Source organism: Xenia sp. Carnegie-2017, unplaced genomic scaffold, assembly GCF_021976095.1.
Source record: "Xenia sp. Carnegie-2017 unplaced genomic scaffold, XeniaSp_v1 HiC_scaffold_20, whole genome shotgun sequence".
Classification (NCBI taxonomy): Eukaryota; Metazoa; Cnidaria; class Anthozoa; order Malacalcyonacea; family Xeniidae; genus Xenia; species Xenia sp. Carnegie-2017.
The window spans coordinates 12986329-13003035 of NW_025813483.1; the positions used below are offsets into that span (position 1 = coordinate 12986329).

General features: G+C 35.6%; 1 protein-coding gene across 1 annotated transcript; it reads right to left on the minus strand.

The window, feature by feature from the left end:
- LOC124441816 (methionine synthase-like) lies at positions 1-16466 on the minus strand. Its single transcript, XM_046992283.1, is given in 36 exon segments — positions 1-320; positions 454-657; positions 840-941; positions 1510-1576; positions 1782-2106; positions 2697-2852; positions 3227-3299; positions 3691-3789; positions 4056-4137; positions 4271-4391; positions 4706-4773; positions 4896-4996; positions 5751-5867; positions 5944-5997; positions 6429-6527; positions 6606-6695; positions 6966-7106; positions 7187-7303; positions 7391-7570; positions 8199-8384; positions 8928-9068; positions 9167-9279; positions 9604-9683; positions 10062-10129; positions 10392-10453; positions 10638-10738; positions 11006-11100; positions 11189-11245; positions 11352-11458; positions 11653-11690; positions 11692-11743; positions 12041-12110; positions 12416-12505; positions 12740-12831; positions 15548-15655; positions 16170-16466. Coding segments are annotated over 36 exon segments (3813 nt in total). The 5' UTR covers positions 16222-16466; the 3' UTR covers positions 1-215.
- Between the last annotated feature and the right edge of the window lie 241 nt (positions 16467-16707).

Here is a 16707-nt window from a genome sequence, read left to right on the forward strand (position 1 = left end):
TTTTCTTGATATCTGTATGTCCTGTTTATTGCTGTTATCTTTATAAAGTGTTTCCGATTCATATTTCCCATGAAGACGGGAAGGTTTAAGTAGTTTCAAGTGAATAAAATGGTCAAGTGCATAACTAACATGTCACCTGACCTGCACAAATCTTTATGTATATATGTATAATTTTAGGTAAACAAACATTCATTAAAAATCAAATACCGCAAAAATCAAGCCATAACGTCATCCTCTCCTCTTTCATACGATAAAATTGGAGATAGCCACTTTTCTATCTCTTCAACGGCATAATTCTTTCGGTTGGCGTAGTCTTTAACCTGAGAATCAATATCAGACAATGAAATGAATCTTGATCATGACATTACTTCCTCCAGATGCCTTAATTTGCTAATACTATACTATACATCTGTAATATAAATTGACTTCAAACGTGTCTAACGTTGTCCCTACCTGTTCTTCTGTCACCTTTCCCACGGAGAAATAAAATGATTTAGGATGCGCAAAGTAGATTGCACACACAGACGCAGCGGGATTCATTGCCAGGGATTCAGTCAGTTTGATCCCAGTTTGTCCTTCACAATCCGTTAAATTCCACATTGTCAATTTTTCAGTGTGATCAGGTTGACTAGGATAACCCGGGGCAGGGCGTATACCCTATTGTAAAGATAGGAGAATTTGACTTAAGTTTCAACTTCCGATCACTCCTGTTTAAAGAAACTAGACTGGAGTCAACATAGATTATACACGACAAAGAAACAAGACTGGAGTAAATAAGAACACGATAGTTTCAACATAAATTCAATCCTGATAAAAGTACTAGAAAACATCCTCAGCACCTGGTATTTTATAGAATGCAGGTCTTTCGCATTAAGTTGTTCCTCGTTGCTGTACCCCCAAAATTCTTTTCGAACTCTTTCATGAAGTTCTTCAGCCATGGCCTATAAAATAATTGTTCTGCATTTTAAAGATGTTTTGTAGTTTCGGTCAAGAATATATGGGCTGTGAAGGCGCTGTTACACTATGTAGCACTCTTGTGACATGTGTAGAAATTTTACTGCGACACAGAGGTTTATTATAATAACAACACAAGTATTTCAATTTCGTGGAATGCTAACTCTGGTTGTTAAGGAAACAAAACATTTAGCCATGGTGCTTGATTTAAGGGAGACCTGCTCTCCATTTTAAAACTAGACAGGAAAATTCAGCCATCATGTTACATTAACGATAGCCTATTCTACAAGTGACGCCGTTTGAAAGCAACTAAAGAAACACTTTTCAAACGTTCGATGAGATAATACCCACCACACATAATGGTAGACAAGTTTGCAGTTGTTTCAAAAAAAGATGCAGCTAAGGCTGGCTTTATGGATGCAGTCGTCAAAGTCAATGAATTATTATTACACATTACACAAAATGTCCAAGTGTAAAAGTTTTTGTAGTGCTTTGACATGAAATGTCGCATACAAAAATCCTTCACGCAGAAGTTTTTTTTTGCTATTTAATTACCTCAGCCAGTCGATCAGCAAGAGCTTTAACCATTATGGCGTTGTAGTCGTCGCCTTCTGCTTCATATCTAAAAGAGTAGTTAAATTCAGCAAGAGATGAAAGAATACTTATTTAAAATCGGACAAAAGCCAAAATTGACAAGAACTAAACCAGGAGCGAGTTTTTCGTTATTCTCCACAGGCATCAAACTAAAACCTAACTCTTAGATTTCACCGATAATCGTCCACTGTCTAATCCAATTGGGAAAAACATAGATAAAACTTAGCACTTACCTTTCAACTAATTTTTCGGCACCAAAACACGAGCAAGCAAAACAACCAATGTAATCCGTAAGCCCACTCTCTTTTGGCGCGACAAAATCAGACAGGCAGGCGTACGGGTCTTCTACTCCAGGCTCTTTCTCAGCTTGTTGCCGAAGCCCATGAAACACTGCCAAAATTTCGCTATCGCCGCCATCTGGATGATACAATTGAATATCATCTTCGACACTATTGGCAGGATAAAACGCTAACTGAGCCACCGCGCGAAATTCTTTCTTGTCCAGAATATTTCTCAACAATGCTTGGGCTTCATCGAAAACACGTTTGGCTTCGACACCTGGTAAAACAAATGAAAGAAAGTTTGAAGATTTCCCGAAGATGGTATTAATATTGCCTCGTGTCATGCAACTAGATTAAGTTTTTGTTGCCATGACTATGAACTCTAACGTTGGTCAAGTGAGCAGCGCATGCTCAGATGATATTTTAAATAGTTTGTTTCTCCCACAGCAATGAAAGAATATCCAATTGATTGGTATGAACTCTATTCGTTGGTGGATTCGACTGCACTAGTTTAACTCATATATTATGTAGTCTGTCTTTTTCAGCTCACTTCAACAAATGCATTTTAAAATTCGTTATCTCTGTGAGCGTTATGGCCTGGCGTGCCCCTTTCATCCGTAATAGAAAGCAGCCAAAAGAAAACCATTGCTTCGGTTTATTAAAAAAATCTATACGAAATCGATGTAATTGATCTCCTTATAGTTATGTCATATTGAAGACGGTACACAAAAAAGCTGTTTATTTGACTCTCTATGACAATTGTTGATTGAATGTGATAACAATAACGCTTTCTCTTCATGCGATGAGTTCAGGAAACGACCGATAGGCGATCAAAATAACAATATTAAACATGATGATGCCACTTACCGACAGTTTTGTCTTTGAAAATCTTTGGGTATCCACGATTGGGATATTTTCCACGCAACTGCCAGACATCAAAGAATGGTTTCCAGTCAATATAAGGAAGAATTCTCTCGATGTCGTAGTCATCAAATACCTTCGTACCAAGAAAATTAGGACGAACTGTTAAGGAAAATTGTTGATTGATTACGTTGTTATTCATTTTAACTCCTACATTGGTTACACATTTTTTTATCGGTGCATATCGTAACTGCAGGATTTTTGCTCATGAAAAACCTGTAAGAAAGTTTCATTCTTACAGGAAAGAAGAAAACATTAAAATGCCCCTTGGAGAGAAAATTTTGAGTCAACTAAAACAGATCAAATTTAGCTACAATGCCCACAGCAAATTAAAGCTACCCACATTTCAATAGCCTTTAACTGTGACTTCAATCCCATATTATCCTAAAGGCTATTCATCAACGCCAAACCTTTAACCATAACTTCATTCCATGTCATCCTATGGAGTAGCCTTAGTAAGTATAAACTTTTAATACCTGGCTTAAACGAAGTCCAATCAATTTTGAGCTTTTTCTTTCGTGCCTCGGACAAAGTTAAGTATTTACGATCCTAAGGTAACCAAGTAAAGAAAGTTGTTGGAGGTTACATATTTTTACCCTATGTAATTTACAAGTATAATCATTTAGAGAAATTTAGACAAGTGTTTATGTTTTTTTCCGTTGAGCATCTTCAAATCAATATAAGAGCAAAAGACAGATTTTTCAACCAGATAAACATGTTCGATCATCGTTTTGAGACACGGCTAAGCAACCATATTTCGAAAGGAAGCATAATGAGACTGTGAGTATCAAAATGGCACAAGGACGAAGAATTCACGATTAAAAGACCTGGAATCACGCACGCCTTGTGTACATTTCATCAACACGAGTAAAATAAAGAAACAAAAGTGTAAAGGCTGGGTGGAAAGTGGACAACTGCCCTCTCAAATCACAGCACAAACCTTGATGCTGTCGTAGTGATCAGCTCGCAATATATCATAATCTTCACTAATATCCATACAATATTCCTCTTTATCTTCCTCGTTCAACAGCATACCACACTGTATTGGCAAAATGTTCACGTTAACAACAGATTAAGTGAGTAAGCAATGTAGTAATTGTGTCATAATGATTGTGTAGCAAGTCCCAGTCCCAGAGGAGAGAATGCATCAGCTTCAACTGACTTCCCAAGAACATTGGGACTAACTATATTAGTTTACTGAAAGTGGTTAACCATCGCCTGAGATACTCGATGGTCTTCTCTGGCAATACAAGGGCAAAGTGATTGTTCTGGGCGTCAGCCTTTACGTATTTAGGCTCAACTTACAACTACGACGCTTTTCGATGCGTCCAGAACATGAATCGTAGGCTCCGAATATCTTGGAGAAATTCTTACAGCAGTGTGTGTCCTGAAATGAACGAGCAAATGCACATGACACTTGTATAATTGTGCCACCCTAGCCAGAATCCTCAGCTTAGTTTCATCAGTAAGATGTTCAATGAAAGATGTACACAAACAATACAAAGCTTGTTTTGTATTACCTTGACGTGGTAGCTCCACCAATCAGCAAAGGGATTTTAAAACCTTGTCTTTCCATTTCCTTGGCAACGTGAATCATTTCTTCAAGGGAAGGTGTGATGAGTCCCGAAAGTCCAATGATATCTAAATTAGGAATAGTTATTGAAAATCTTTGATGATTTGTGGTGATTTTAAGTGTTTTTTTAAAACTTTTAGTGTTTGAAGGATTTTTCAAGATTTCTAGGGTTTTCTTGCGATTCGAAAGAATTTTTTATATGTCTACACATTTTTAAGTATTTTCAGGTGTTTCTCGACATTTTGGCGATTTTTAACAATTTCGGAGTATTCATCGAGATTTTTTACAGTTTTCCCTCTAAATATCAGCCGTAAAAATGAAAATACATTAGCATGAAATCAAAACGGACTTAGATTTAATAAAGAACAAAGCTCTAACGAACCTGCTCTTTCCTCTATGGCAGTTTGTAAAATTTTCTCACATGGCGTCATTACTCCAAGATCGATAACTCTATAAAACCAATGAGTCAAAATATAGATCGCGTGCCGTAAGTCTGGGGGACAAATCTTAACTTTAGAACCAATCTCTTTTGTCTAGTTCGTGTCAAATTACGAAATAATCGCAAAAATCACCTGTAATTATTGCATCGTAAAACAACTCCAACAATATTTTTCCCGATGTCATGAACGTCACCTTTCACAGTGGCCAGAACAATCGTTCCATTGAATCGTTTCTGCAAAGAAAGAAAAAAGAAACTATGACGCAAAACAGCAGTCAATCGCAGGTATGACTTGTGTCTGTTCATACAGTGATTGAGTCCTAGTCGTCAAACAATAAACTATATCCAGAGGCGAAACTAGAACGTTAATTGGGGTAAATATTCATGTATTCAGCTTTGCCCTGCTGACTTCTTTTGAAATTAACATCGCAAACAAAGAAATCAGCAGGGCAGAGATGAATATATGAATATATACCCCAATTAACGTTCTAGTTTCGCCTCTGACTATATCATGTATTTAAAACTCGAAAACATGATCAAGAAATACATGATAAAGTATTACTATTAACTCATAACGCAAACTTCATGCTATTTGATCTTTCGCTGATAATAAGTGGCCTTAAACAGTAATGGGTGTAGCCAATCAGAACACACGATGTGTGATAGCCCACAAAATTACTGAACTTGTAAAAGCGTTTAGATGGTTTCAGTGGTTAAGTCAAAATTATAAAGGAATGATGCTGCACAAAGAGATTGGAAAACTTTGAAAAGATCAAAAATATGATTGCCAATTTTGTTTTGGTAACCCATCAATCGAGAAGGTAAAAAATGGTATCCCTTCAACAACGCAGCACTTGCAATTACTGAAGAAACCTTCAGAATTTTGTACACCCCAAATATAATCTTCCATTATTTCTATTAGAAACAAAAATTTTCACTTTATGATACAGCCGTGTAAGTGTAGTTTAATACGGTTGAAAATGCATACATTATCGTCCCAGGTTCCCTCAGCTCTCATCTCCATTTCTTTGGCTTCTTTTTCCTTTTCAATAAAAGGTATTAAGTAGCCAACGGCCTTTTTCATCACACGAGCTGATTTGATAACCTGCAACGAACGGAACAGCGAGCACATGAGCTTTATTAAACAAAACCATGTATTGGTATGTGTGACGTCAACCTACTTGAGGTAAAAACATTTTTCCGGCACCAAACAAATCTCCCACGACGGACATGCCCTTGAAAAGATTTGATTTGATTCAACAAAGAAAACATATTTAGAATCGACTGACATTACATTATTGGATTAAAATCATTTGCCCGCGTCTGTCTTGAAAAATCATTGATGCAACTCGTATCTATAGGGTTTCAAAAGTCTTAAGTGCTGTTCTGAGAATTAAAAAGAAATGATTGGGCATAGTCCGAGGATTATTTTAGGAAACTTTTGTGGTCTGGTCTTTTTTCAGGTCATTCTTGAGGGCATTGTTTTGGGCATCGCAACGAGGAATAGTTTTATTCATTGTTATGGGTATTCTTCAAAGCATTGCTCTGGCCATTATAATGTAAAATTTTCTCATTGTTCTCGAAATTGAACATGTTTTTCTGTATTATCTGCAATTATTGCATGAACATATAAAAATTATCGGCATCACATCATTAAAAGACAAACCTTCATTAAGGGACCTTCAATTATTTTCAAAGGATGTGGATAGAGCTCGAAATTTTGTCGACATACTTCAACGTCATCTACGACATACTTGTCAATACCCTATAGTTTTAATATGGTTATGAATGTGATGCATATTAATGAAATTGTTTTGCTTGAAATTTCAATTCGAGCACAAACCTTAATTAAGGCATACTCAAGTTTATCTTCTGGAGTTCCACTTCGCCATTCATCGCTCACTTCTTGTTTTTTCGCACCCTTACCTAATGACTGATAGAGAAAACTGATATTTCATCATTTGGCATTGAACCAACGTTTTACCGCATCATCTCAAATCAAACGATCCCCACCATTAAAGAGAGGTGATCATCTCTGAGAAAAACATCTCCAACTAAACTGAATTAGACAAGTACTTTCCTTTAAAAATCACTAGATTAGAGAACATAAGAGCTAAACCTTTAACATTAGATGATTCGTAATAAATATACTTGACTGAGAGGATATAAGGATACAAGTTACCGTATAACAATGCACGTTTACCTGAGCATGTTGTAACAATTTTTCTGTTGCATTCGGGTCACTATTCCACAATACAGCTTCGCAAAGCTCAAGAAGTTTTTTCTCAATATCATCATAGACAGGCAAGTTGCCAGCATTTACTATCGCCATATCAAGACCAGCCTAAAATGAAAGAAATGAATAAAACATGTTGAGATTGGACACAACAAATGGTAATAACTATCAACTACGCAAACTTGAACCTTGATTGCATGATAAAGAAAAACACTGTGCATGGCTTCTCGAATAACATCCATACCACGAAATGAAAACGAGAAATTCGACAATCCACCGCTGACACGAGCGTGTGGAAGGTGTGTCTAAATAGAAATGGTTATTTAATGTACGTAACGTGATCATAATTTGCCAATTATATAACCAGAGCATCGTACATCAAACATAATTACCTTAATATATCGTGTTGCCTCTATGAAATACTTTCCATAATTGTTATGTTCCTCTATACCAGTGGCAACAGTAAGTATGTTAGGATCGAAGATGATATCATTGGGATTGAAATGGACTTCATTCACCAAGATATTATAAGCACGAGTGCATATTTCAATTTTTCGATCGACGTCAGCGGCCTGTTAAACATGTCAAAACAAAGAATGTATTCAAAGTGAAGTTGTGTCAGGGTGGTTAATTTAATGAGATAAGACATGCTCCTTGGAATGATCCGAATATGTTTCTACATTTGTGTTGGAAAGTATTTTCAAAAACTCTTTTGAATAATCCAAATTGCATATGCAACCATTGAGAAAAATTACAGAAATGTATGCTTGCTTTAAGCATTTACGTACGTAAGGACGTACAAATGTATTAAAGATACATTAAAGTATTTTTTAACAGATATTTATGGTCTACTGGCGATTGAAATTGGTAGAAATCATATAAAATACAGAACTTTCATGACAAATACACAAGAGACAACGCATTTCCTTTGCCTTAATTGACGTAATAATCAGGAAATTCTAACAACCAAAAAATTCACCATGATGATTTTTTTATAAAATATGCTATTTTCCACTATGAACACCACAAGCAATTTTCGCAAAGTAGCATCTTGTCGTGTGTATATTTCAAAATCTGGTTTCATATGTTTTATATCGACATTGATCATTATATTCATATACAAACTAAATTCGAAATTCGTGCTACCTCAAATACGTGTCTGTAAAATTTAGCTCTGAAAATTTCTTCCAATTGTTTTACCTGACCAGTTTCGTCAAAAGCCATGATAACAACAGCAGCACCATATTTCTTTATTAAAGTGGATTTTTCGATGAAATCTTTCTTGCCATTTTTCAAACTTATACTGTTCACGATGCACTTTCCCTGCGCACACTTCAGACCAGCTTCAACGACGGCAAAATTTGATGAATCGATACAAAGGGGAACCTAAACATTTTTTTTTCGAATATGAAATCATTAAGATGATTATGTAGTGGAATCATGAGTTCTTTTAAACACCAATCTAATGTCTTCATTAAGGATTCTTGGATTCTTAAATCCTTCGTTTTTGTGTCTTCATCATGAATGATATGATGTTAAATCTTGAATTCTTATATACTCTAGTCCAGTGTCTTCATCAGGAATAATCTGATATTAAATCTTGAGTTTGTATGTACTGCAATGTAGTGTTTTCATCCAATGTGATCTGATGCTAAATCTTGAGTTTGTATGTACTGCAATGTAGTGTTTTCATCCAATGTGATCTGATGTTGAATCTTGAGTCCTAATATCAAGTACAGTGTCTTCATCATGAATGATGTGATGTTTAATCTTGAGTTCTTGCACCAGCCTAATATCTTCATCTAGCGTAATCTAATATTGCAACTTTCACAGTTGACATTGACAGTATAATACAATCAAGTATTTTCATAATAAATGGTGAACACCGACAAAACAAAACGTAAATTCATCTAGATAGGACAACTTCACCTTAGCTATTTCAGGTTCGGAGGCAATGAGATTGACAAATTTTGTCATCGCCGAGACACCATCTAAAAGTCCTTCATCCATATTGATGTCTAGTACTTGAGCACCGTTCTCAACTTGAAGTTTGGCAATGTTCAAAGCTTCCTGGTCGTCATGAATAGCACAGAACATAGGAAAAAGAGCCGTAAATAGCATCAAACAACTTCAACTGCCAATAAAGGCATAGTATGCCACGCACCCACCTCGTATTTCCCCTCTCGGATCAGCCTCGCAAACCGTCGAGAACCAGCCACATTACATCGTTCACCGATGTTTAAAAATATCGAAAAATTTGCCACGAGCGTCCTCTCAAGACCTTTGAAATAAGACCAGCAATATAAATGAAAACTATTCTTATTTTTTAAATTTATTTTATTTTTTAATAACTATTCTTATTCTTATTGAAATAAATTAGTAAATGCACATTCTTTAATAAAAAAAAAACATACAAAATTTCTTTTTGAAAGGTAATAACACTTTTTGACTCATATCTAACCCGCAATAGAGACTCTTGTAACTTTAGCGAGCACAATGATGCACCCCCCTTTGGAAAATCTGCACCCCTCCTGTCAAATGAGCATTGACCCGCCCCTGGTATACGAACAAAAACAAGAATCTAAGTACTTTAGTATTATCATACCAGATAAAAGAAGAGTATCCTTATAAAGATCTTTCGGGATAGACCTTGGCACGAAAGGGGTCACAGCTTCTTTGATGGCCCTGTAATCGGTGGATATAAAAACATCGATTCGAAATGTTTCTCCCATAGAGAAAATGGCTATAAAATGTTAAGTCTAAGAAAAAAAATACAGAATGAAAAATATTCATGACAGTGGGTTGAATTTAAACCTAAATACCTGTTTGTCAATGTCTGAACTTCAGTACAATTGTATAATGGTTACTGTATCGCGAATAGTTATTACATGATGTATGGTATAAAATGGTTGCTATATAATAGTTTTTATACAAGATATGCATGTAACGAATGAAAAACTAGAAATGCAAATCTATCGTCAATATATCGGCAATATCTATACTACATCGCAGACAGTATGAAAATAAAAACATGAAAACTCTGACGTAATATGCTTTTCTAACCTGATGTGTTCAGGAGTAGTTCCACAACATCCGCCAACAATATTTACCAAACCATCCATAACAAAGTGCTTAATATTGAAAAATATAATCAGACAGATGCTCTAGCATAGAGAAACAATGGGCTCAACTATTATGGAGTTGGCGTATGCAATTCGAAGCTAAATGTTTCTTGTAACATCATAGAAAGTACACGAGATAAAAACATAAAGATATTCGACCACTAGAACTAAAATATGTTTGATTGGGAGGGGGTGGGGTGGGTGACAGTATATTTAATAGAAAACTGGCGGATGTATATTTTAAGTAGTTGACTTTAATATATTTCAATACCTTTAAATAACTTGCTGTCGTGTCTGGCAATTCATCATAGCCACCGAATGTGTTTGGAAGTCCTACAAGTTCAATATTCGCACGTAGATTAACATAATTAAGGGGTGAGAGCGATTCGATCTCTTCTAATTTAAAATTCTGTTTGTGCTCCGAGCAAACGACTCCTGATTGCAACACCTAGCTATTTTACAGTGTTATCAGGGCAGTTTCCCCTCAAAAAAACTTGGTGCACTAAAATCAACTTACCGGCGTTTGGGTAACACAAAACATAACTGTCAGTTTCCTTGGCAAACAGCTCAATAAAAGGTCGCATTTCAACTGCACCCAATGCACAGTTTAGTCCAATACTAGAAAACATACAACGAAAGCATATTTCAAGACAAGATCCGGAGAGAAGATGCAGACATTTTGAAAAATCATGTAAGGGTTCAACATGATATAGAAAATTACGTATGAACCTTTATATTTATAAACGTTTTATTCAATTGATTTTTTAATGTAAATCGTAAAGGTTTATATTTTATGTACTTCAATATACAGGTTTCGGGAAACCAACCCCAGATGTTTTAGTATTTCAAAAATCATGCAAGGTCAAATACAGAGAATCTATGTACCACATTGGTTTAACGTGAGATACACTTGTAATAAAAGCTTCAGCAGTTTGTCCAGATAATGTACGTCCACTTTTATCCACAATTGTCCCCGAAATCTACACTCAAATTTCAATAACAAAAACACTTTCGTATCATCTGTCACATGGATTGATCATTATCCTTAAGATCACAAACAATACTCACGAAAACTGGAACTTTTTCATAAGTTTCAAAAACATTACTGATAGCAAAAAGAGCAGCCTAAAAATGACAAAAATAGCTATATGTCGAGCATGTTGAAATCGTAACGAGGAATGTTCAGATACGACACCATCAATCATAAATAAACGTCGTAAAGTAATATTACTTTTGCATTCGCAGTATCAAATATGGTCTCGACCAATAGAAGGTCCGAACCACCGTCGAGGAGACCTCGTGTTTGTTCCGTGTACGCTTCCACAAGTTCATCAAACGCTAGAATTAATTTGAAAACAAAGCCCGTGATTGGTTAAATATACGACATGGAAACGAGGTTACCTAAAGTTAAATGCATAAACAAACTAGCCGTCAAGTCTAATCTTAATGTGTGAAAATGAACAAATATTCGATTTCGACGTGTACAGACAGAATTGATACATAAATGAGTAGAGAATGAACAACCGACTTACTGATATTTCGATAACCTGGATTTTCAACCGAAGGAGAGTGACAACGTTTTATTTGTTGGTCCAATAGCACCAGCAACCAAACGAGGAATACCTACAAAACGTAAATCGCTAATCCTATAAAACTACGTATACATTGAGCTAGTCCCGAAATGTCTTCTTAATCCGAAAATTAACTGTGTTGCTCTCTTGAGCCCACAAGAAAGCAGTTCCACCGATTCTTGATTCTTTGAACTCAGTTCAATAAATGTCTATTTTCATATAACTGCAAATAACAAACGCCAAACAATGTTTATATTTGACGTTAGAGCAATAAGAAGCAATAATCAGTTGGAATCGCCGCGTTGTTAGATACGCCACTGAAGAATGAAAGTAGTTATTGATTTCTCACCATCTTTGGCTTCGACTTCCACGGCCGCCTTCTTAGCCAACTGAGCAGACTCTTTATTCAAGCGATAGACCTAAAAAGGCATTAAAATCATAAGACGAGATGGTAAAGAATAGCAAGGGAGGCGGTAAGTAATAACAAAGGTGGTGATAAAGAAAGCAGAAATGCAATATCCTCAGAATTCTTTTTCAAAATTCATTGAAAAGTGGAGAAAATATTTCGTAAAATGAAAGTTTCTTATTTGTGAATACGATTGTAAAATGTTATATTCAGCTTTACCTCTCTTCAAGGAAAAATCAATACTGAGAGCGTATCTGCTGAATTTTAAGTATGAAGGCATACTAAACTGCACTCGAGCACAAATATACACCCACTTACAACATGTTCCAATCCATAATCTGCTTGAGCTATAGACGTTCCACTGAATGTATTTGTTTCGACAAAGTCCGCTCCGGCCTCAAGAAATTGCTAAAGACGATGAACAAATTATTTTCATGTGTTCTCAAGAATATAGTTCGGACAAATCAAGATAAATCAAAACAAAATGTACAAGCTCATGTACAAAAAAAACATTGGTCAACCACGTGAAATTGTTGAAAACTCGTGTTAAAACTGATCCAGTCCATCAAACTTAATTGATCCACAAAAAATTTCTAACAGAATCTCGCTGCATGATTTACAAGACAATAAGTTTCTCAATACCTTGTGAATGTCATAGATTAGGTCTGGTTGCGTGATGCTGAGTAAGTCATTGTTTCCACGCAAAGGTTTGGGATGTTGTTTAAACTCGCTACCTTAAACGTAGTTGAGAACGTAACGTTAGCTCAGCGTCAATATTCTGTTTTCTGTGGTTCATTTGTCAACAATGACCAGTCATTATCATAAAGAAAAGAGCCCCACGATACTACAGAATCGTTAATACGCTGTATAAGTGAACTTTAGTTTACTTTCATGACAATAGTCACATTACGTGGCTGCCAACAGCGACGACATGAAGACAAGATTAAAAAGAACGCGCGTAAAAAACACAAACGCCAGAATCCAATCACGAAGACGCGTGTGCAAGACGTCTAATTAGTGACGCAACAAATAGCTGATATGAAAAAGTTTAGATCACTGTATAAAGCATGACTAATTGGAGTAATGCAAGAAGATCTTAAGCAAAAGAAAAATGAACAACAAAGATCATTCTGTGGACAGAAGACTAACAGAGTTGGCTGAATGGTTAAAGGCAAATGCGTCAAATACTTGTAATATAGCAGATTTGGAGAACACAGAACAAGAGTTCCATCACACAAACCAGAGAGGCTTCTTGTATGATTTGTGCGATAGCTTATCAGGACCATTTATTAATTTCAATGGATATGGTAAGGAGAGAAACTAGAACATTGTATCTCATATTTTCTTCCACGTGTTGAAGTCAAAACACAGTTTTTCTGATCTTAGAAATATACCAAGCGCTACATTCCCGTATCTAACGCCTTGTATTGTTCCTATCCATTGCCATCCTTACTGGTCAGTAAGGATATCTTAACTAATCGGGGGGGGTGGTGTTTTCATATCGTTCAACGTGGTAATGGTCGTGTTTCTCACCGTGCATCTTTCAACGTTGTAACATGTGTCTTTATATCGTTCAAGATATTTATGATCGGGCTTCTACTCTTTGCGTCATATCAAAAACAGCGCCACAAAATTAAACCGGGGGGGCTATAACTTATATTTACTAAATTTACTGCGGCTTACTTTGCTTCACCGATCCGTCTGACCACACTGGTCCGTCCCCCTATATCTGTCAATATCCTCATAAATCCCCTGACCACACTGGTCCGTCCCTATATCTGTCAATATCCTCATAAATCCCCCTGACCACACTGGTCCGTTCCTATAGGTCAATATTCTCACCCATATCGTCTGTGTCTTCACAATCTTCAATAATCCTACTGCTTCTTAACGTCACTCATAAACAACGTTTTCGAACAGAAAACAATGGACAAACCAAACCACAAAGAGAAAGAACAACATTTCACGACAATCATCTTAAAGTCCTCGAAAGTTGTTTTAAAGATGTTAAGCATCCGGACGCAAAACTTCGACAAAAACTTGCGAAAGATCTGGGACTACCCAACAAGACCATTCAAATTTGGTTTCAAAATCGCCGAGCTCGTGAGAAAAAAATTAGCAAACTTAAAACATCAACCAACAGTGACGGCAATGACAGTGATTGCACGAGAGCATCTAAGAGTTCCAAACCAAACAATATAGACAAAATGTTGCATAGTTCAATGAACACCGGAGGTATGAAGAAAGTTTTTAATGTAGCAATTTACAATACCAGGGGGTAGTCACGTGACACCCAGACAGCATTAACCAATGAATAGATGGACAAACCAAAGGATCTCACAATCCAGACTATGTGCAAAGATCAGCAGGGCGTAAATGCCAATGTAATGATGGGTGATTTGAAGCATATTAGAAATTCTAGTCAAACAGGGTTAAAAGAAATGTAATCACATGAGTACAGAACATTACAAAGTCCAAATAATCGAGAAGAAAATATTATCTGAATGATTTCTTAAATCAAGATGTCAAGGATCTTACTTTTGATCCCTACCACAATAAAGACTAGGGGGTGAAGAGGGGTCACTGCATATTACTATCCTTAATAAACCACACATGATAAATGATGACCCATAGTGTTATTTTCTACCTCCTAGTGAAAGCTGCTATCACTGAAACAAAAACTATGGAGAGTAGATGGCATCAAAATAAGGCATATACAACATCTACAGTTCAAGAAGTTGACAATAGCAGGAAATATGAAAATCCTCAAAGACAACCAGACGACAACTCATGGGATTGTAGAAAAACTAAATGTGATGAAGGCTTTACAATTATACATATTCCTGACATTGATAAACCTAAAGTTGAAGTGTTTGTAGAGGAGCAGAGTCAGATTCTTTCAAGTGGACAAACAAAAAACATAAATAAAGAGGAAAATGTAGAGAACAATACAAATGATCTATCACAAGACTCATTGGAAGAACAACAATTGCAACTATCAGTAGATAATTTGGACTTGGACTTAATCCTAGAAACCTATAAAGCATTAGAGTCCAATAATAACCCCGATGAGCTTATAAAGTCATGGATGAATGATGGTAAAGGGGAGGATGTTGTCAATGCATTATCACTAGAAGAAAATCTGAAGGATTTTATTGACTACAGTAAAAGAGTTAAGAAATAGCAGATATTTACTAATAATTTTGCTGTTTTAGAAAAAAGAAAATAATTACTGAAATGAAAAAGATGTATAAAACTTCTTTTGAAAACATTTGCTGTTGGAGAAAAAGTGTTAAATGCCATAATGATTATTTTCAAGTTATATTGATTTGAAACTTTGAATGTGATGAGTGGTTGATAGAGAATTTTCAACTTTTCCGTAAAATTTTCTAGGAAAGAGTTGTAATAACTTGCTCAAAGTGTTTGAAAAATACTGTAGGTTTGTAATACCTCGAAAAGCATCTTCATCTAAACTGTGTTGCTGGATCATTGTTCCCATTGGACCATCAAGGATCATAATCCTCTGGCTTAGAGTATCATTAAGATATTGAAATATGTCTAAAACATAATCATCAATATCAATATTCATAAAATCAAATTACACTTTGTTTTCTGTGTGTTTTCAAGCCTGTAAAGGGTAGATCAGAATACAATACACCGTTTATTGTCAATTTAAGTCCAAAATATTGTAACAATGGTGATAAGCATTATCAATTTAAAGTAATTTTTTATAAATGCTCCAACCAACCCTAAATTCACTGTTGTTTTATTCCAAAATATCATACATCACAGATTATTGTTCAAATACAGTGAGAAATACTGCATTTCAGCCTATTTTATACTGAATAGCTTTAAATGACTGTACCCTTTTCGCTAAGTTTCCATGTTGTTTTTAATCCTCAAGAAAATCAAAGCAAACTTAAGTATTTCACAGTAAAAAAATGGATGTGAAAAACAAAAAGTAATTCATTGTGGGTTCTTCGACACGCAGTATTAATAATATTGCCATGCATGAGCTGAAAACATGGGCAATTTCCAAATTTCAAATGAACAAGTACATGGAATTTACTACCTTTGGATATACCATTAGAATTGAGACGATTTTGGGCAATCGTTGGAGGCATCTTGAAAATAAAGTGTTGTTGAATACGTCCACGAAAGTTGGAAAAGAAGCTTCGACAGTGACGAGCAATTGCTACTTGAAATTTCGAGGTTAAATGCAAGGTAACTCAGGTTACATATTCCGTCAGATATTATAGTAATTTCCCCAACTGTTGATCATAGTTCAACTATTAATGTGAAAGGTAATGGCCGTGTTGTACTTTTACCATAATAAACCCAGGTAATAAACTTTCTTCGTGCGGGTAAATACTTTGTGTAACATTACATAACAACACGTGTTGAACATGCGCATGCAGTACTTTGTATGGATTAACTTGATTGCAATCAGTGATTTCGGTAAGGATTTAGGGATTTGTGCTTTTTAAAATAGACTTTGGTCGTCAATAATATTGCAGAAAGAAGGTGAAATATTTTTCTCCGGGGAGAAAATTAAAAATGTGTTACCTAGAAAAGATTTATTATGACAGCAAAATGAAATAAAAATGCTC